General features: G+C 37.3%; 1 protein-coding gene across 1 annotated transcript in view; it reads right to left on the bottom strand.

The window, feature by feature from the left end:
• The window catches only part of PLA2G4A (phospholipase A2 group IVA), a 169,878-nt gene that overhangs the window by 132,614 nt on the left and 15,658 nt on the right, over positions 1 to 21,606 (bottom strand). The window contains exon 3 of the mRNA XM_028121544.2: positions 5,267 to 5,369. Within this exon, the coding sequence (XP_027977345.1) occupies positions 5,267 to 5,299 (33 nt within the window). The 5' untranslated portion in view covers positions 5,300 to 5,369. The remainder of the gene's footprint in view (positions 1 to 5,266; positions 5,370 to 21,606) is intronic.

Raw genomic sequence — 21,606 nt, 5'->3', positions numbered from 1 at the left:
AAGATCGATAAACCCCTGGCCAGACTTATCAAAAAGAAAAGAGAAATGACCCAAATCAACAAAATCATGAATGAAAGAGTAGAGATCACAACCAACACCAAAGAAATACAAACAATTCTAAGAACATTTTGTGAGCAACTCTATGCCAGCAAATTAGATAACCTGTAAGAAATGGATGCATTCTAGAGATGTATCAACTACCAAAATGGAACCAGGAAGAAATAGAAAACCTAAACAGACCTATAACCACTAAGGAAATTGAAGCAATCATCCAAAATCTCCGAACAAACCAAAGCCCAGAGCCAGATGGCTTCCCAGGGGAATTCTACCAAACATTTAAAGAAGAATTAATACCTATTCTCCTGAAACTGTTACAAAAAATACAAATGGAAGGAAAACTTCCAAACTCATTTTATGAGGCCACCATTACCTTGATCCCAAAACCAGAAGAGGACCCCACCAAAAAGGAGAATTATAGACCAATATCCTTGATGAACATGGACGCAAAAATTCTCACCAAAATACTAGACAATAGGATCCAACCGTACATTAAAAGGATTCTTCACCATGACCAAGTGGGATTGATCCCTCGGCTGCAAGGTTGGTTCAACATCCACAAATCAATCAATGTGATACAATATATTAACAAAAGAAAGAACAAGAATCATATGATCCTCTCAATAGATGCAGAAAAAGCATTTGACAAAGTACAGCATCCTTTCTTGATCAAAACTCTGCAGAGTATAGGGATAGAGGGTACATACCTCAATATCATAAAAGCCATCTATGAAAAACCTACAGCGAATATCATTCTCAATGGGGAAAAGCTGAGAGCTTTTCCCCTAAGGTCAGGAACGCGGCAGGGATGTCCACTATCACCACTGCTATTCAACATAGAATTAGAAGTCCTAGCCATAGCAATTGGACAACAAAAAGAAATCAAAGGCATCCAAATTGGCAAAGAGGAAGTCAAACTCTCACTCTTTGCAGATGATATGATACTTTATGTGGAAAATCCAAAAGACTCCACCCCAAAACTGCTAGAACTCATACAGGAATTCAGTCAAGTGCCAGGATATAAAATCAATGCACAGAAATCAGTGGCATTCCTATACACCAACAACAAGACAGAAGAGAGACAAATTAAGGAGTCGATCCCATTTACAATTGCACCCAAAGCCATAAGATACCTAGGAATAAATCTAACCAAAGAGGTAAAGGATCTGTACTCAGAAAACTATAAAATACTCATGAAAGAAATTGAGGAAGACACAAAGAAATGGAAAAACGTTCCATGCTCATGGATTGGAAGAACCAACATTGTGAAGATGTCAATGCTACCTAGAGCAATCTACACATTCAAAGCAATCCCCATCAAAATACCATCCACTGTTTTCAAGGAAATGGAACAAATAATCCTAAAATTTGTATGGAACCAGAAAAGACCTCGATAGGCAGAGGAATGCTGAAAAAGGAAAGTAAAGCTGGCGGCAGCACAATTCCGGACTTCCAGCTCTATTTACAAAGCTCTCATCATCAAGACAGTATGGTACTGGCACAAAAACAGACACATAGATCAATGGAACAGAATCGAGAGCCCAGAAATGGACCCTCAACGCTATGGTCAACTAATCTTTGACAAAGCAGGAAGGAATGTCCAATGGCAAAAAGACAGTCTCTTCAACAAATGGTGTTGGGAAAATTGGACAGCCACATGCTGAAGAATTAAACTGGACCATTTCCTTACACCACACAGAAAAATAGACTCCAAATGGTTGAAAGACCTAATGAGACAGGAGTCCATCAAAATCCTAAAGGAGAACACAGGCAGCAACCTCTTCGACCTCAGCCGCAGCAACTTCTTCCTAGAAACATTGCCAAAGGCAAGGGAAGCAAGGGCAAAAATGAACTATTGGGATTTCATCAAGATAAAAAGCTTTTGCACAGCGAAAGAAACAGTCCACAAAACCAAAAGACAACTGACAGAATGGGAGAAAATATTTGCAAATGACATATCAGATAAAGGGCTACTATCCAAAATCTATAAAGAACTTATCAAACTCAACACCCAAAGAACAAATAATCCAATCAAGAAATGGGAAGAAGAGATGAACAGACATTTTTCCAAAGAAGACATCCAAATGGCCAACAGACAAATGAAAAAGTGCTCAACGTCTCTCAGCATCAGGGAAATCCAAATCAAAACCTCAATGAGATACCACCTCACACCAGTCAGAATGGCTAAAATTAACAAGTCAGGGAACAACAGATGTTGGCGGGGATGCGGAGAAAGGGGAACCCTCCTACACTGTTGGTGGGCATGCAAGCTGGTGCAACCACTCTGGAAAACAGTATGGAGGTTCCTCAAACAGTTGAAAATAGAGCTACCATACAATCCAGCAATTGCACTACTGGGTATTTACCCCAAAGATACAAATGTAGGGATTCGAAGGGGTACGTGCACCCCAATGTTTATAGCAGCAATGTCCACAAAAGCCAAACTGTGGAAAGAGCCAAGATGTCCATCGACAGATGAATGGATAAAGAAGAGGTGGTATATATACACAATGGAATATCATGCAGCCATCAAAAGGAATGAGATCTTGCCATTTGCAGCCACGTGGATGGAACTGGAGGGTGTTATGCTGAGTGAAATAAGTCAATCAGAGAAAGACATGTATCATATGATCTCACTGATATGAGAAATTCTTAATCTCAGGAAACCAACTGAGGGTTGCTGGAGTGGTGGGGGGTGGGAGGGATGGGTGGCTCGGTGATAGACATTGGGTAGGGTATGTGCTATGGCGTGTGCTGTGAATTGTGCAAGACTGTTGAATCATAGATGTGTACCTCTGAAACAAATAATGCAATATATGTTAAGAAAAAAAAAGAAGAAGAAGATAGCAGGAAGGGAAGATTGAAGGGGGGGAAATCGGAGGGGAGACAAACCATGAGAGACGATGGACTCTGAAAAACAAACTGAGGGTTCTAGAGGGGAGAGGGTGGGGGGATGGGTTAGCCTGGCGATGGGTATTAAGGAGGGCACGTTCTGCGTGGAACACTGGGTGTTATGCACAAACAATGAATCATGGAACACTACATCCAAAACTGATGATGTAATGTGTGGTGATTAACATAACAATAAAAAATTTATATGGAAATGCAGAGGACTGAAAATAACCAAGACAATCTTGAAGAAGAAAAAGCTCGAGGATTTTACACTACCATATATAAGATACATTTCAAAGCTACAGAATTTAAGATGTGACGTCTGGGTGGCTCAGTTGGTTAAGTGTCTGCCTTCGGCTCAGGTCATGACCCCAGGGTCCTGGGATCGAGTCTCACATCGGGCTCCTTGCTCAGCAGGGAGTCTGTTTCTCCCTCTGCCTGCCACTCTCCCTGATTGTGCTCTCTCTCTCTCACTCTCTCTCTCGCTCAATGCCTGACAAATAAATAAATAAAATCTTAAAAAAAAACAGAAATTAAGATAGACATGTTATATAACTGTCATTATATAACAAAGCCTAATAGACCAATAGAACAGCATAGAAATCAAGCCACACACATATGGCTACTTGATTTCCAGTAGTGGCGCCACAGCCATTCAGCGAGGAGATGAGTTACCAGGGGACTAGAGAGTTTGTAGTATATTCAGATGAGGGAATGCTATATGGCAACGTAAAGCTGTGCAATTCTGCTGCTTTGCAACAACATGAATGAATCTCACAGATGTAATGTGGAAGTCAGATATCCATATGAAGGTCAAAAATAGGCAACACTTATCTATGGTCATAGAAGTCAAATGTTGGTTACCTTTGTGCAGTTTACTGACTGGAAAGGACATGAGCAACTCTTCTGCATTACTTTTAATGCTGTGTATTTTTATTTGGATGGTGGTTTCATGAGAGGAATACATAGGTTAATATCCATCAAGCTGAACAATTAAGATTTATGCACTTTATTTATGCTATACATCAATTAAAAGAAAAAAAAAGAGTCCAACAGGAACAGCAGCTTGCAAAGAAAACTAAGGAACCAATTGCAAGAAAATAGGAAATGGAACCAGAGAAATCTGAAACAGAACCACAGAAAAATTGAGAAGAGGTTTTTGGTTTTTTTTCAGGTTTTATTTATTTGAGAGAGAGAGAAAAAGCACGAGGGGTTTGGGGAGAGGGAGAAGCAGGCTCCCGGCTGAGCAAGGAGCCTGTTGTGGGACTCAATCCCAGGACCCCAAGATCATGACCTGAGCCAAAGGCAGCTGCTTAACCAACTGAGCCACCCAGGCGCCCCATCAAGAAGAGTTTTTTTTTTTTTTTAAAGATTTTATTTATTTATTTGAGAGAGAGAGAGTGAGAGAGAGCATGAGAGGGGAGAGGGTCAAGAGGAGAAGCAGACTCCACTGAGCGGGGAGCCTGATGTGGGACTCGATCCTGGGACTCCGGGATCATGACCCGAGCTGAAGGCAGTCACCCAACCAACTGAGCCACCCAGGCGCCCAAGAAGAGTTTTAAGAAGAGAATGACCAGTGGGGTTGGGGGAGGTCAGGGTGGGATGTTGGGGGAGGATGGGGGTGCTGAAGAGTCCACTGAATTCAGCACCAAAAGAGGTCCTTGATGAGGCTTCTTTGTGAAGTAGGAAAGCTGAGTGTAGTTTTTAATGATTCAAGTTGTGAATAGAGGGGAAGAAGGCATTAGAAAACACTTGTAATATGTTAATCCTTGCTCTCCAGGCAGGGAAAGAGAGAGGATGGTATCCAGATTATTCCTTAATGTCCATAAAAACTATTTCTAGTCCATATAAGCCAAACTGGATCGTTGAATTCAGCAAAGAAATCCTGTTTTTCTTCTATCAGAAAACTGAGTTTGGAAAAATACATACTAAAATTTGAAATTACTCTTTATTATAAACTAACCACCTACAGAAGAATTGGTTTAAGAACAGCAAAGGGAAATTTTACAGAATGCTTTACCCTGGCAACGCATACCCAAATATAGCCTTCAATTCAAGAATTCCTTTATCTTCTCTCAGTGCATGTGAAAGGTAGAACTTACACAGACTGGTAATTGCTAAGTGGTAACTACATCTTCTATTGTTCCGTGAATGTTCTGTACTGTTGCACCTGGGTTGGTATTTTTTTTCCCTCCAAGTACCTCTGTTCTGGATTTGTCTTAGAGTTGTACTTTATTGGCCAATGCCAGCAAGACTCCTGCAGAGAAGTGTATCAGCCTCCCTCCCAGAAAGGATATATAAACAGTAAATGACTTACTATAATGTGCTGATACGGATCTATAAATGACATTTTGGTTTCAATTACAGGAAATCTCTTCACACTTCAAAGGTCTTCTCTGGCACTCTAGCTTCTTTAAAACCTACAAAATAAACAATCACTATTGTTAAGCTTCCTCTTGGATGCAGTTCCAAGATTTAAATCATGATGAATAGGAACCTGAGGAAGTCAAAGTCCACCCAAGGGGACCAGATAGACTGAGTTTCCAGTTGTTTATAAGACCAAGTGTACACGTATAACTTAGGGAAAGGGTAAACTTATTTTGATAGTACTGTTTAATTTTCACATTTATTTGTTCAAATTTATTGTCAGTAATTATTAGGAAACTCCAGATTTTTTTTTTTTTTTGCATTTGCCAAGTATCTTATGGGAAGGTCATTGAACTTACAAAAAATTTAAATTATGTTTGTACTGTTTATAATTAAAAAGCACACACCATTGTTTGTTTTCTCAGTTGGGCTAGTGTTACACAAACTCATGATAAGAAAGGAACATTTTTGGGCGCCTGAGTGCCTCAGTCGGTTAAGCGACTCCCTTCGGCTCAGGTCATGATCCCAGAGTCCTGGGATCGAGTCCCACATCAGGCTCCCAGCTCAGTGGGGAGTCTGCTTCTCCCTCTGACTCTCTCCCCTCTCATGCTGTTTCTCTCTCGCTCGCTCTCAAATAAATAAAATCTTTAATAATAAATAAATAAAACAGAAAATGTTTTTTTTAAAAAAAAGAAAGGAACATATTTTACCTTAGCTATCTGTTAAGAACTTTAAAGATACATTCATGTTGAATTTCAACTTCAGTGTGGATATTAAAAAAGTTTATTCATTCTAAAATACCAGTTTAATTTGGAAGCAGTTAAATAAAGATGAATGAAAAATATGAAAAAATACTTTCTATACTTTGCTTTCTTCTACAATCACTCCATGTTATTTAAAATTAAATAAACTATTCAATGAACACCTGTTCCTCGATCACACATTTTTTTTCCCTTGAGATTATAAAACAACATATATTTATAGGTTAGTATTCTATATGTCACATCTAATTTGGAACATTTCAAATACCTTTATTATTTATGATTAATATGTAGTCTAAAATATGTTTTTATTTCAGAATAAATAAAATTTAAAAATTAAAGTGTTCTTTTTTCTTTTTAACCATCACATTTTAAAAATTATAAAAAATAATTCATGCTCAATTTTACAAATATGAACTATCGAAGCGAATAAAGAATAAAGTGTAATCACGATGCTATTTTGATGTATATCCTTCCAGACTATCCAATGCATATTCATATATTTAGAGTAAAAAGGAAAAGAAAGGACTTGAATTTTTTTACACAAATGGGATCTCATGAAGTACCCCTGAATTTTTAAACTCACTTCATCATTTTTTAAGCAAAAAGAATAGTATTTATTTATGTGTTCATTTACTCATTCATTCATTTATTTTTTTAGAGGAGTTTTAAGTTCATAGCAAAATTGAGAAGGTACAGAGATTTCCCCACGCACTCTCTGCCCCCACACATGCGTAATAACATCATCATCACCCAGAGACCATAGTTTACCTTAGGGCTCACTCTTCATGTTCTATATTCTGTGGGTTTTGACAAATATGTAATGACATTTACCCATTATTGTGGTATCATAAGAGTATTTTCACGCCTTAAAAATCCTCTTTGTTTTGCCTATTCATCCCTCCCTATCTTGCAAGCCCTGGCAACCACTTATAGTTTTGCCTTTTCCAGAATGTCACATAGTTGGAAATCATACAGTGTGTAGCATTTTCAGATTGGCTTCTTTTACTCAGTAAGATGCATTTAATAAATTTTCTCCATGTCTTTATAACTCATTTCTTTTTAGAACTACATAATACATGGTCTGGATATACCACAGTTTATTTATCCATTCACCTACTGAAGGACATCGTGGATGCTTCCAAATTTTAGCAATTATGAATGAAGCTGTTATAAACATCTAGGTATAACTTTTTGTGTGGATATAAAACTTCATTTCCTTTGGGTAAATATCAAGGGGCATGATTGCTGGATCATATAGTAAGAATATGTTCAGTTTTATAAGAAACCACCAAACAGGCGCCTGGGTGGCTCAGTAAGTTAAGCGTCTGCCTTCTGCTTAGGTCATGATCCCAGGGTCTTGGGTTTGAGCCCCATTGGGCTCCCTGCTCGGTGGGAAGCCTACTTCTCCCTCCGCCTGCTGCTCCCCCTGCTTCTCTCTCTCTCTGACAAATAGATAAACTCTTAAAAAAAAAAAAGAAAGAAAGAAAGAAAAGAAACCACAAAACTATGTTCCAAAGTGTCTGTACCATTTTGTATTCCCACTGGCAATATTTAACACTTCTATCGCTCATATCTTCACCCACATTGGATGTTGTCAGTGTTCTAGATTTTGGCCATTCTAATAGGTTATACAATGTTATCTTGTTGTTTTAATTTGCATTTCCCTGATGACATATGATGTGAGCTTCTTTTCATATTTGTTTGCCACCTGTAAATCTTCAGATACTTAACAGAAGTATCTGTTAAAGTCTTTTGCCCATTTTTAAAATTAGGTTTTTTTTTTATGGTTAAGTTTTAGGAGTTCTTTATACATTTTGGATAACAGTCCTTTTTCAGATGTGTCTTTTACAAATATTTTCTACCAGCCTGGCTTCATTATTTTGAAATATGAAAAATATGAACCAATAAGAAAGACAAAAATCACTCATAGTCCCCTATTTAAAAATTATATAAAATGAAATTCTCCCTTCTTCCTTGTTCTGGTTTATCAAGAATCACTATTTTTACCAGAGAAAAAAACTTTTTAAAATAAAAGATTTACTTATTTAAATCACTTTCTAAGCTCCTAGAAGTTGATTTCTATCTTCTCATACACATTTTCATCAAGATGAAACAGTCTCTATTTCCTCTATATCATTACCCTTTAGAAGTGAAGCAATTTCTTTAAAAAAAAATTTTTTTTATTTATTTATTTGAGAGAGAGAAAGAGAGAGAGCATGAGCAGGGCAGAAGGAGAGGGAGAAGCAGGCTCCCTGCAACGCGGGACTCAATCCCAGGACCCTGGGATCATGACTTGAGCCGAAGGCAGATGCTTAACCAACGGAGCCACCCGGGCGCCCCTTAGTGAAGCAATGTCTTAATAAAATTCTTCTTTCAAGTACATGATAGGCCATGTGAAGCTCCTGGGCCCAAGAGCAGGAAGCTTTTATGTTGCTGCAGCAGTGGTAATCCCTGAGAAGTATATGTCCCCTTTCTAGAAACTGGCAAGTCTGTACAAGTGTACAGCAATGCCAGGGTACAACTATGAGGGTCTCAATGTCTGAGGGAAAATCAGATTTTCTTTATTGAAGTAGCATATTTGGTAAAAACAACACTGGATATGGGATCAGAAAGACCTTGATTCAAACTCCAGTTTCACATTTTAAGATCCAGTGTATTCCACCATAAATGGAAATAGTACTCCCTTCAATGTTGTATTGAGGACTAATGAATTAATTATAGTAAAAGGTGCCTGTCCCACAGTAAACACTCAACGTATGTAAGCTTCCTTTTTTAAAAAAAATTTTTTTAAATTTTATTTTAATTCCACTTAGTTAACATGCAGTGTTATATTTGTTTCAGGTTTACAATAGAGTGATTCAACGATTCCATACAGAACCCGGTCCTCATCATGACAAGTGCCCTCCTTAATCCCCATCACCTATTTCACCCATCCCCCCACTCACCTCCCCTCTGGTGACCATCAGTTTGCTCTCTGGAGTTAAGAGTCTGCTTCTTGGTTTGTTTCTCTCTCTCTCTTTCTCCTCTTTACTCATTTGTTCCGTTTCTTAAATTCCATATATGAGTGAAATCATATGGTATTTTTCTTTCTCTGACTGACTTATTTCACTTAGCATTATACCTTCTAGTTCCATCCATGTTGTTGCTAATGGCAAGATTTCCTTCCTTTTTTATGGCTGAATAATATTTCATTGTGTGTACATATATGGTTTATATATGTATACATGTATATACGTATATACACCACACCTTCTTTATCCATTCATCAGTCAATGGACGCTTGGGCTGCTTCCATATCTTGGCTGTTGTAAATAATGCTGCAATAAACATAAGGGTGCATACATCCTTCTGAATTAGTGTTTTTGTATCTTTTGGGTACATACCTTATAGTGCCATTGCTGGATTATACGGTAGTTCTATTTTTAACTTTTTGAGGAAATTCCATACTGTTTTCTGCAGGGGCCGCACCAGTCTGCATTCCCACGAACAGTGCAAAAGGGTTGCTTTTTCTCCACATCCTTGCCAACACCTGTTGTTTCTTGTGGTGTTGATCTTAGCCATTTGACAGGTGTGACATGATATCTCATTGTAGTTTGGATTTGCATTTCCCTGATGGTAAGTGATGAAGAACATCTTTTCATGTGTTTGTTGGCCATCTGGATGTCTTCTTTGGAGAAAAGCCTGTTAATGTCTTCTGCCCATTTTTAAATTGGATTATTTGTTTTTTGGGTGTTGATTTTTAGAAGTTCCTTTTTTTTTTTTAAGAGAGAGAGAGGGGAAGCAGGAGCAGGGTGAGGGGAGGGAGCAGAGGGGCAGGGAGAGAGAGAGAATCTTAAGCAGGCTCCATCTCATGACACTGAGATCATGACTTGAGCCAAAATCAAGAGTCAGATGCTTAACTGATAGAGCCATCCAGGCACCCTGAGAAGTTCTTTATGTATTTTGGATACTAACCCTTTATAGGATATGTCATTTGCAAATATCTTCTCCCATTCTGTGGGGTGTCTTTTAGTTTTGTTGACTATTGGCTTAGCTGTGCAGAAGCTTTTTATTTTGATGTAGTCCCAATAGTTTATTTTTGCTTTTGTTTCCCTTGCCTCAGGAGACACATCCAGAAAGAAATTGTTACAGCTGAGGTCAAAGAGGTTACTGCTTATGTTCTTCTCTAGGATTTTTATGGTTTCAGGTCTCATATTTAGGTCCTTAATCCATTTTGAATTTTTTTTTTGTATGGTATAAGAAGGTGGTCCAGTTTTCCCAACACCGTTTGTCGAAGAGACTGTCCTTTTCCCATGGGATGTTCTTTCCTGCTTTGTCAAGGATTAATTGACCATAGAGTTGTGGGTTTTCTATTCTGTTCTATTGGTGTGTGTCTGTTTTTGTGCCAGTACCATACTGTTTTGATCACTACAGCTTTGTAATATAACTTGAAGTTTGGAATTATGATGGCTTCAGCTCTTTTTTTCTTTTTCAATGTTGCTTTGGCTATTTGGGGTCTTTTGTGGTTCCACATACATTTTAGAATTGTTTGTTCTAGTTCTGTGAAAAATGCTGTTGGCATTTTGATAGGGATTGCATCAAATGTGTAGATTGCTTTGGGTAGTATAGACATTTTAACAATATTTTTCTTCTAATCCATGAGCACTGAATGTCTTTCCATTTCTTTGCATTGTTTTCAATGTCTTTCATCAGTGTTTTACAGCTTTCAGAGTAAAGGTCTTTCAACTCTTTGGATAGGTCTATTCCTAGCTATCTTATGGTTTTTGGTGCAATTGTAAATGGGACTGATTTCTTGATTTCTCTTTCTGCTGCTTCATTATTGGTGTATAAAAATGCAACAGATTTCTACACATTGATTTTGTATCCTGTGACTTCACCAAATTCATTTATCAGTTCTATCAGTTTTTTGGTGAGTCTTTTGGGTTTTCTATATAAAGCATCATGTCATCTGCAAATAGTGAAAATTTGACTTCTTCCTTGCTGATTTGGATGCATTTCTTTTTGTAGTCTGATTGGTGTGGTTAGAACTTCCAGTACCATGTTGAATAAAAGTGGTGAGAGTGGACATCCTCGTGTTGTTCCTGACCTTAAAAAAAAAAAAAGCTCTCACTTTTTTCCCCATTAAGGATGATGCTAGTTGTATGTTTTTCATATATGGCCTTTATTATGTTGAGGTATGCTCCCTCTAAATCTACTTTGTTGAGGGTTTTTATCATGAATGGATATTGTACTTTGTCAAGTACATTTTCTTTGTCTATTGAAATGATCATACAGTTCTTATCCTTTCTCTTATTGATATGATCAATCATTGATTGATTTGAGAATACTGAACCACCTTGCAACCCAGGAATGAATCCCACTTAATGTGGTAAATGATTTTTTTTAATGTATTGTTGGATTCAATTTGTTAGTGTTTTGTTGAGGATTTTTGCATCTATGCTCATCAGGGATATTAAAAAAGTGGTATCTATCTGGTTTTGGTATCAGGATAATGTTGGCCTCAAAGAATGAATTTGGAAGGTTTCCTCCCTCTTCTATTTTTTGGAATAGTTTGAGAATAGGTATTAACTCTTCTTTAAAAGTTTGGTAAAATTTTTAGTAAAATTTGCCTGTGAAGCCATCTGATCCTGGACTTTTGTTCGTTGGGAGTTTTTTGATTACTGATTAAGTTTCCCTGCTTGTTATCAGTCTTTTCAAATTTTCTATTTCTTCCTGTTTCAGTTTTGGTAATTTTATGCTTCTAGGAACTTATCCATTTCCTCTAGGTTGTCCAATTTGTTGGCATATAGTTTTTCATAATATTCTCTTATAATTGTTTATATTTCTGTGGTGTTGGCTATTTCTCCTCTTTCATTTGTGATTTTATTTATTTGTCTCCTTTCTCTTTTTTCCTTGGTAAGTCTGGCTACACCTTATCAATTTTATTGATTTTCTCAGAGAACCAGCTCCTGGTTTCATTGATCTGTTCTATTGCTTTTTTAGTTCCTATATCATTTATTTCTGCTCTAATCTTTATTATGTCCTTCCTTCTTTTGGTTTTAGGTTTTGTTTGTTGTTCTTTTCCTAGTTTCTTTAGGTGCAAGGTTGGGTTGTTTGAGATTTTTCTTGCTTCCTGAGGTAGGCCTGTATTGCTATAAACTTCCCTCTTACAACCACTTTTGCTGCCTCCCAAAGGTTTTGGACCATTGTGTTTTCATTTTCATTTGTTTCCATGTACTTTTTAAATTTCTTCTTTTATTTCCTGGTTGATCCATTCATTATTTAGTAGCATGTTATTTAACCTCCATGTACTTGTGGTCTTTTCAGATTTTTTTCTTGTGGTTGTTTTCTAGTTTCATTGTATTGTGGTCAAAAAAGATACATGTAGGACTTCGATCTTATTGAATTTGTTGAGGCTGGTTTTGTGGGCTAATATGTGATCTATTCTGGAGAACATTCCATGTGCACTTGAAAATAGTGTGTATTTTGCTGTTTGGGGATGGAATGTTCTGAATATATCTGTGAAATACATCTAGGTCCAGTGTGTCATTCAAAGCCATTGTTTCCTTATTGATTTTCCATTTAGATGATCTGTCCATTGATGTAAATAGGGTGTTAAAGTCCCCTATTATTATTGTATTATTATTGATTAGTTTCTTTAGGTTTGTTATTAACTGTTTTATGTGTTTGGGTACTTCTATGTTGGGTGCATAAATATTTACAGTTATTATATCTTCTTGTTGGATTGCCCCCTTTATTATTATATAGTGTCCTTCTTTGTCTCTTGTTACAGTCTTTGTTTTAAAGTCTATTTTGTCCAAAACAAATATTGCTACTCTGGCTTTCTTTTGACATCCACTTGCATGATAGACATTTCTCCATCCCGTTACTTTCAATCTGCAGGTGTCTTTAGATCTAAAATGAATCTCTGGTAGGCAGCATATAGATAGGCTTTGTTTTTTAATCCATTCTGTCAACTTATGTCTTTGGAGTGTTCAGTCGATTTACATTCAAAGTAATTATTGATAGATATGTATTTGTTGCCATTTTATTATTTGTTTTGTAGTAGTTTCTGAAGATATTCTCTGATCCTTTCTCTCTTTGATGTTTTGCTGATTTTCTTTAGTGATATATTTGGATTTCTTTCTCTTTATTCTTTGCATGTTTATTAGTGGTTTTTGATATACGGTTACCATTAGGTTTGTATATATCCTCTCTTGCAGTCTATATTAAGTTGATGGTCATTTAAGTTTGAACTCATTCTTTTCCCCTTCCCTCCCCACATTTTAGGTATATATTTTTTTAAGATTTTTAATTTATTCATTTTTAAGGGAGAGAGACAGAACACAAGCAGAGGGAGAGGCAGGGACAGAGGGAGAAGCAGACTCCCTGCTGAGCTGGGAGCTTGACGTGGGGCTCAATCCCAGGACCTGGAGATCATGACCTGAGCTGAAGACAGATGCTTAACCATCTGAGCCACCCAGGAACCCCAGTATATATTATATATCTTTTTTTGTGAGTTCATTGACTTTGTACAGAAATATTCATTTTTACTGCTTTTGTGTTGCAAGTTCCCTTTTTAAGATCAAGATTACATAGACCGACCACTAATAGCTATACATTTACTTTGAAGATGTACTGTTTGCTTGTAATTATTGTTGAGAAATCAGAACATGTTGATGGATTCATCATTCAACCAACAAATACCTACAAAATACCTATAAAACACTTTGTACTAGGAAGCAAATGGTGAACCAGACCATCTGTGTAATATGAGACTGCAGTCCTCTAGACTTTTTACTTGATACTATCCATTGTGGAACCTTGAAAGGTCAGCAGGACCATGGTAGTTATTCTCACCAAAATTTGCATGTTAAAAGCAGTATTAATGACAGTGACATGGCAGAAGAGTCTCTTCTCTTCAGAAAGCTCTACAGCCTTTCTTCAATTCACAAACAGTAGCTTCACACAAGAGATCATCTACCTAGTCTATGTCAGGCACAAGAATGCAATGGTGAATAAGGCCTGCCTTCTGCCTTCAATAAGCATAAGGTTAACATAGGGGTGACAGTAACTACAGCTTAGCCTGGTACTCCATGCTCACATGTTGCAAAAGTAACACCATTCTCTATAATTAATGTCTAGAGTTGGAATCTTGAAACTCACTCCTCTATAAAAATATTTCCAGTGGTTTCCTATTCCTTTATTCTAAAGTTAGAAATCTTTCTATCTATTCCATACCTACTGTGTGGCTTTCATACCTATTTATGGCAAACCAAAGTAAGAAAACCGTTTGCTATCACAATACACAAATGTATATACACACATATATAAATAAAATATGGAAGCAAATTTGATTTGACAGTTTTACAAAGAACAGTATAGCCTAAGTTGTATTCTATTTCATGTGTTTAAATCTGATAGCAGCTCACCAAATTGATTTCATGACCCACTAATGGAAGTTTGAAATTAGTGGCCTAATGACTTCAAGATGATTTTTATCAACTTCCTGTGTCTTATCCCCCCAAACTCCCCTTTTCTTTCTATGCTAGGGCCACACTGTTTTCTTTCTTTTCTTCAATGGTGTCATACTCTTGTCCACTCAGGGCTGTAACCTACCACTTCTCTCTGTCCATTTATTCAACAAATATTTAAGGTATAACTCCTGCGTGTCAAGCACTATTCCGGTGTCTAGAGAGGCCAAAGTGAAATGAACTCTCACTCTCTCTCTCTTTTTTTTTTTTTTTAACAAAAAGCAGAACTGATATTTCAGAAGAGAAGAGACTAGTTCTCAAGATGTTTAGAGGAAATGTGTTGCTGGTGCCCAAAGTTTGGTGTCAGCAACTTTCTTTCCTGTTCTCATTTCCAGCAACTCCATTCATAATCACTGTGCTCACCACCTAACTATTCGCCACTAATGTTACTTCTGTAACCTGCAGCAAGATCTGGATAGAGGCACCCCCAATATTAAAACCAAAAGCAGGAAATAGGTTTATGATAGCTAACTGTCCATATCCATTAGGTTAGACATTAAAAGGTAAATAGCTCATGGCAGTTAATCCTAGAGCAACATACTTTTGCACTTTAAATCCATTCAGGGCTATGTCTTCTCCAACCTTGGTGAAACCTCGATCAGCCTCAGAATGTTTCTATTAAAAACTGAGATGTGTATATATATATATATATATATGTATGTATGTATATATATATATGTATATATATATATAATTTCTAAATATACATACTTAGAAATTAAAATGCTAGGCCCATGTATTCATCCAAAATTAAACTTGATTTAGAGTTGAAGTTTTCTCCTCCCTAAACTAGAGCCTATAGGGAAAGATAAGGCCATTGGTGTCTCTCCACCTCTGTCTACAATCTAACCCTTCTAACTCGTGAACTCTGGTTTTTAACCCCTCATGCCTGGAGAAGGCTGGCAAAGATACAGGAGCAAAAAACTTACTACTTCACCATACTATCATAAGCAGGCTTTGTGATCTCTGGGCCTGGGATATATTAAAGCCTATTCTTTTTCTCATAAATAGATGCTTTTGTGAATTCTTCTGAGATACTCTACTTTCAAGATCTGTTCCTTGTATTTTCTGGCATGTAGCAATGCATTTCTATTGTAGCTGGAGGCTTGCACTTTCTTCTAAGCCTACATGCATCCTGTGGTCTATGTCCACAGGTCTTCAGAGTTCGTTCACTCTATCAGGCAAAACCCCTGTATAGGATTTAAGATCCTTTCCCACGGTTCTCTTCAGGCCACAGAGAATACTCGTAACTGTTCTTTTCTCCAACAGACTGAGAATGCAATTGCTTCCCAAATGAAACTCTCTGTTCTGCTACCTATGCCCCTTTATGTTTCTCAAGTCTGACTAGAAACCATCCTATGGAGGAGACACATAGTAAACTCTCTGATAAATTTCTGAGTAGTCTCTTTGAAGGCCCCTCTCTTGATCGGGGGTTAGGAGGTATATTCCTCCCAGATCTCCTCACCAAAGGAAGGATTCTATTCCAAGCAGTTCTCTCCAAAACAAACAAACAAACAACAACAACACAAAACTCTCAAAGTCCTCCCCATATCTCTACTGTGTGAAGTAGGTAGTAAGTTAGTATGTTATTTTAAAGTTAAATACCGTTCTTGTCCACCTGCTTTTTTTCCCCAAAATGTAAAACGATAGGCTGTATCACAACCTATTTTAGTTTTTGATATCTGAGGTCTTATATCTTAAAGTCTTGACCAAAGCTTCCACTTTAAAGTTTCACTTTAAAGTTTAATACGTAGGTGTGCCAACTTCCAAAATGGCAGAATGAGGAACTTGGGAAATCCTCTTTCTAAAAAGTAGATTAAGCTGGTCAGAGTTATAAACAACTCTGGAAACTAACCAGAGGACATAGAACACATGAAAAGCACTTATTTTTTTAAAAAATCTACTAAATCTCTAGTCAATGGTATTGTAATCGCATGATATGGTGACAGCCGGTAGCTACACTTCTGGTGAGTGGAGCATAACACACACACACACACACACACACACACACGTGTTGAATCACTAAGTTATACACCTGAAACTAATGTAACATTGTGTATCAACTACACTTCAATTTTTTTCAAAAAATCGATTAAATCTCAGTAAGAGCAATGAGAATCTGATATTTTAGCAAGGAGTTGCTCCTACCATCCTCCAGCTCCTCAGCATAGAAGTTGTAGCTGGGAAGATCGGGCAGTCTTCTGTCTTTTGTCTTTCTGTTCCGGGGAGAGAGGAGGTAACTGTATTTGGAACAAAGCTTGGAAAGTTCCATGCCCAGAGATGTTGTCAGAAACAATAGATATACAGTAGCAAACAATGTAGGAAGTTTAATGCTAGCATCAGGCCATACTGGTTGGGCGAGCAACCAATCTGCAGACCATTCAGAAATTTCATAAGATTGGGAGGAGGAGATAAGCAAAGAGCACCTTGCTAAGGCACACTTATTCCCGGTCTGGAAGGCTGTGTGTATATGCCAGGCTGCACCTCCTATGAAGAAAGCTGAGAAGACTTAGCAAAATACTCCCTAAAAGTGAGGCCTTGCAAAATGCAGAAAGCAAAAACCAGGGAGAACTTGTAAGTTCTCTGTATTTAAAAGTATTCCCCATATAACGATTAAACAGCAAAAGGTAGACTTACTTGTTCAAGATGCTTAAGTTAACCTTTGGCTATCACTGGCTGACAACAAAACTGTGCTGACCCAGGGGCAGCGCTTAGGAAACCCAGCTTAAAAATAAAAATGAAAACTTAAAACTGAGCTAACACATCAGAGTATCAGAGTCTGAACCCTGGAGGGGAAGACTCCCTAGAACAAGCTGAAGAAGTTACTAGAACAAACAGCAGCACTAACCCAGAGGACGGATGAGATTCCGTAGGTGCTACAATATCTAACCTAAAAGTTTCAGTTTTCAACAATAGAAACAAAACAAAACAAACCAACCCAGGAAAATGTAAGCCAGACACAGGAAAGAAAAGCAACCAATAATAACTATCTCTGAGGGACTCCAGATTATGAACCTAACAGACAAATATTTCACAGCATCTGTTACACACATGTTCACAGAACTAAAGGAAACCAGACAGAATGAAAGGAAAGTATGACACTGTAACATAGCAATGAAGAGGTGTAGACATTAGAAAAAATAACCAAGTGGAAATTCTGGCGTTAAAACATAATTGAAATGAAAAATTCACTACAGAGGATAAACAGCACATTTAAGCTTTCAGAAAATTTAAAGATGCATGAATAGAGATTATTCAATCTGGAGAACAGAAAGAAAAATAAAAAGAATGAAGAAAAATGAACAAAGCCTTAAAGCCTGGGGGACAACATCAAGTATACTAATCTGTCTGCAAATGGAATCTCAGCGGAGAAGAGAGAAAAAAAAAAGGGAAAGAAAAAATATTTGAAGAAATAATGGCTGAAAATTCCCCAAATTTCATTAAAACCATGTCAAAAAGCTCAACCAATTGCAAGTCGGAGAAATACAGAGATTCAAACCAACACACATCATAGCCAATCTGTTGAGAATCCAAGACAAAATCTTGGAAGTCACAAGAGAAAAAAGTTTCATCGTGTATAAGGTAACTACAATAAGATTAAAATCTGCCCTCTCATCAGAACAGAGGCTTGAAAGCAGTGTGAGGACATTTTCGAAATGCTGAAAGAACAAAACTACTAACCAAGAATATTATATCCAACAAAATCAAGAGAAATAAAGATATTCCTACATCAGTGAAGCCTGAAAGAATTTTTTTGCTGGAGAAAAGCATTCACAGGAATAGTAAGGAAAGCTTTGGTTGGAAAGAAGTGATGCCAGACAGTAACTCAAATCCATACAAAGAAACTGAGAGCCTATAAATCATATAAACAATTTTACAAGATAGCAAAACTACAGCTTTCTATTTTCTTCTCTTACTGATTTAGAAGCCAATTGCATTAAAATAATAATGATAAAATTGTATTGTTGGGCTTATTTAAAGATGTCACATATAGGGACGCCTGGATGGCTCAGTCAGTGAAGCGTCTGCCTTGAGCTGAGGTCATGATCCCATATTGGGCCCCCTGCTTGGCGGGGAGCCTGCTTCTCCTTCTGTCTGCCGCTCCCCCTGCTTGCGCCCTATCTCTCTCTCTCTCTCTGACAAATAAATAAATAAAATCTTAAAAAAAGTTCTTTTTTAATTTTTTAAAAAGATATTATAAATATGCAAATAATAGTCCAAAAGATGGGGGATGATATGCAGCTGTAATGGAGTAAGGATATAATACCAGATGGTAATTGATATAAAATATTCTATATAGTTTTTCTTTTTTTCTCTAAGCTTTTTAAAAAGACACTGAATGTATAAAGCGATGAGTCACAATACTGTATTATCGGGCTTACAGACTTAATACGTATGATAATAATTGCACAAAGGAGGACTGGAACTATAGTAGAGCAAAGTTTCTATATTTTACCTGAATTAAGTTATTATTTATATAAAGTAGATTATAATAAATTAAGGTACATCTAGAAATAATTCTTAGAGAGAAAGCACTACAAAAATCACGCAAAAATATAGTTAACATATCAACAAAGGAACTGAAATGGTCCACTGGAAACTATCTGCTTAACACAAGGAAATATGGGAACAACAAAGAAATGAGACATCTAGAAAACTGAAAGCAAAATGGCAGATGGAAATGTAACCATAACTATAACAACATTAAATGTGAGCGGATTTAACACTCCAATCAAAAGGCAGAGATTGTCAGACTGGAGAAAACCGAATACATGCGAAAGAACAATGAAATTCAAATAAGATTTGTAGTTTAGTTAATAGCCTTATACTGATGTCAGTTTCTTGATTTTGATAATGTACTATAGTTACATAAAATGTTATACTGGGGAAATCTAGCTAAAGGGTATATGGGAACTCCAATATTTTTGCAATTTCTTAAATTATTTCAAAATCATGTTTTTAAAAATCCAGTACATGTGGATGGATCTAATTTATATGTGCAATTTGCATTCCAAAGTTAAGTTCTAAAGAAGTAACAAAACAGTCATATGGGAAAACTGACTAAAGTTTACTTTCTTCAGGGTAAAATTACTGGCCATTATTGTTAAGACAGTGACAGCATTTTCACTTCCAGTTACAAATAGGCACGCTTTCACCCTTTTTTCCCCCTAGTAGTAGTACTAGTAGATATTTTAGGTTTTTGTGAAATTAAGGCATTCTGTCCAGCTAGCCACATTAAACACTGGGAAAATGTTTTTTTCCCCACAACTGGCTCAGTCCTGGAAATCTTATTGCAACTAGGTTGCACAACTATTATCATGAATGCTCATAAAACAGTAGTTTGGGGGTTTTGTGTTTTGTTTTTATAACTAAGTTGAATGACCAGTCCTGGTGAGTATACAGTCTCTTAAGTCTGAAGAGAGAGACAGAAAGCTCATGTTTTCTTTAATTTCTTTCTTTACTTTTTTGTTTTGTTTTTTTGTTTTTTGGCTGCCCTGTCATTAGAAACTTTCTGGAACATTAATGAGAGGGAAATTTGGATATGCTTTTAAACATACTTGCCTGTGCAATGCAACTTTTGGCTTTCCATGAATGCTTAATAGTGTGTGGTCTGTCCAAAACCCTTTTAGTCATGTTGTCAGGGCAAGACGGGCTGCTCTGGGAAAAGTGAGCAAGAACCAGAAACACAGACTAGAGTGCTTTGTCCATTCTCTTTCCTGCATAGAGTGATAGGACAACAGGAAGAGAAGGCGCTATTACGAGGCTTGCGGCATCTGTTGGAAATAAGGATAGAAAAGCAAAGGATCCTCTTCTCTTTCCCATCATTTCATTGTGTAACAGAACGCAGGAGCTAATAAGGGGCTCAGCACAAAAAGTGGCAGCAGGCTTCCCTGCCGGAGCCAGACTGATCTAAGTTCAGGCTTGTCCCCTCCTTTCTCTGACTGTAGGATTCTGATCCTCAATTTCCTTATGTGTAAAGCAGGGGAAATGGCCCCCACACCTCACGGAGGCAGTCGGATGATGAAATGAAAGAATGTATGTCAATCATCAAGCACGGTACCCAGCGGGTCATAACTACACAAAATTATCATTTTGTTATTATTGTTGTTGCTTATGGAACTGGTGCTTTTCCCCCTAAATTGCTCTAATTTCCTGAGATTTATTTGGATCTTTGGAGATTTCTAAGAAATTCAAGTAGGTAAATTTGTTAAGTACCTCTTATAAAGACTGTATATTTTCATACTCAACAATGAGTTTAAAGATTTAAAAAAATAAAGATTTTATTTATTGGGGTGCCTGGGTGGCTCAGTTGTTATGCGTCTGCCTTTGGCTCAGGTCATGATCCCTGGGTCCTGGGATCGAGCCCCGCATCAGGCTCCCTGTTTAGTGGGAAGCCTGCTTCTCCCTCTCCCACTCCCCCTGCTTGTGGTCCCTCTCTCACTGTGTCTCTCTCTGTCAGATAAATAATAAGATCTTTAAAAAAAAGATTTTATTTATTTATCTGACAGAGAGAGAGAGCACACAAGCAGAAGAGCAGGCAGAGGAAGAGGGAGAAGCAGGCTCCCCGCTGGGCGGGGAGCCTGATGATGCAGGACTCCATCCCAAGACCCTGGGATCATGACTTGAGCTGAAGGCAGACGCTTAACCGACTGAGCCACACAGACCCCCTCAACATGAGTTTTAATAGAGATTAAGAAATACTCCTGTTTCTGATCTGAAATACTGGGCCACTTGTCTGCTTCCAAACTCAAAGCTTTCTCCAGTATGCTGGAGATAGAGAGAGGTTCCAAAGGCAAAAAGAGCAGTGCACTAGTGTTCCCATCATCTTCATCCTTGTATAGATATATAGTCACAATGGCATGACTAAAGTTTTAAATTCTTGGATTATTTTGCTGGAACTTTTTTAAAACTTGGGCTAAGCAAAGAGTTTGCTATCATCAACAGGCACAGAGAAATAAACAACAGGAATTAAGATAAGTAAATGAGCTGCTTTGTATTAGAAATGTCTCTCA

This window comes from Eumetopias jubatus, unplaced genomic scaffold (genome assembly GCF_037043125.1).
Source record: "Eumetopias jubatus isolate StellerSeaLion01/CBP00866 unplaced genomic scaffold, mEumJub1_p1.0 scaffold_12, whole genome shotgun sequence".
Taxonomy (NCBI): Eukaryota; Metazoa; Chordata; class Mammalia; order Carnivora; family Otariidae; genus Eumetopias; species Eumetopias jubatus.
Note: the sequence above shows the minus strand (reverse complement) of the source record. Positions and strands in the feature narration are given on the sequence as shown.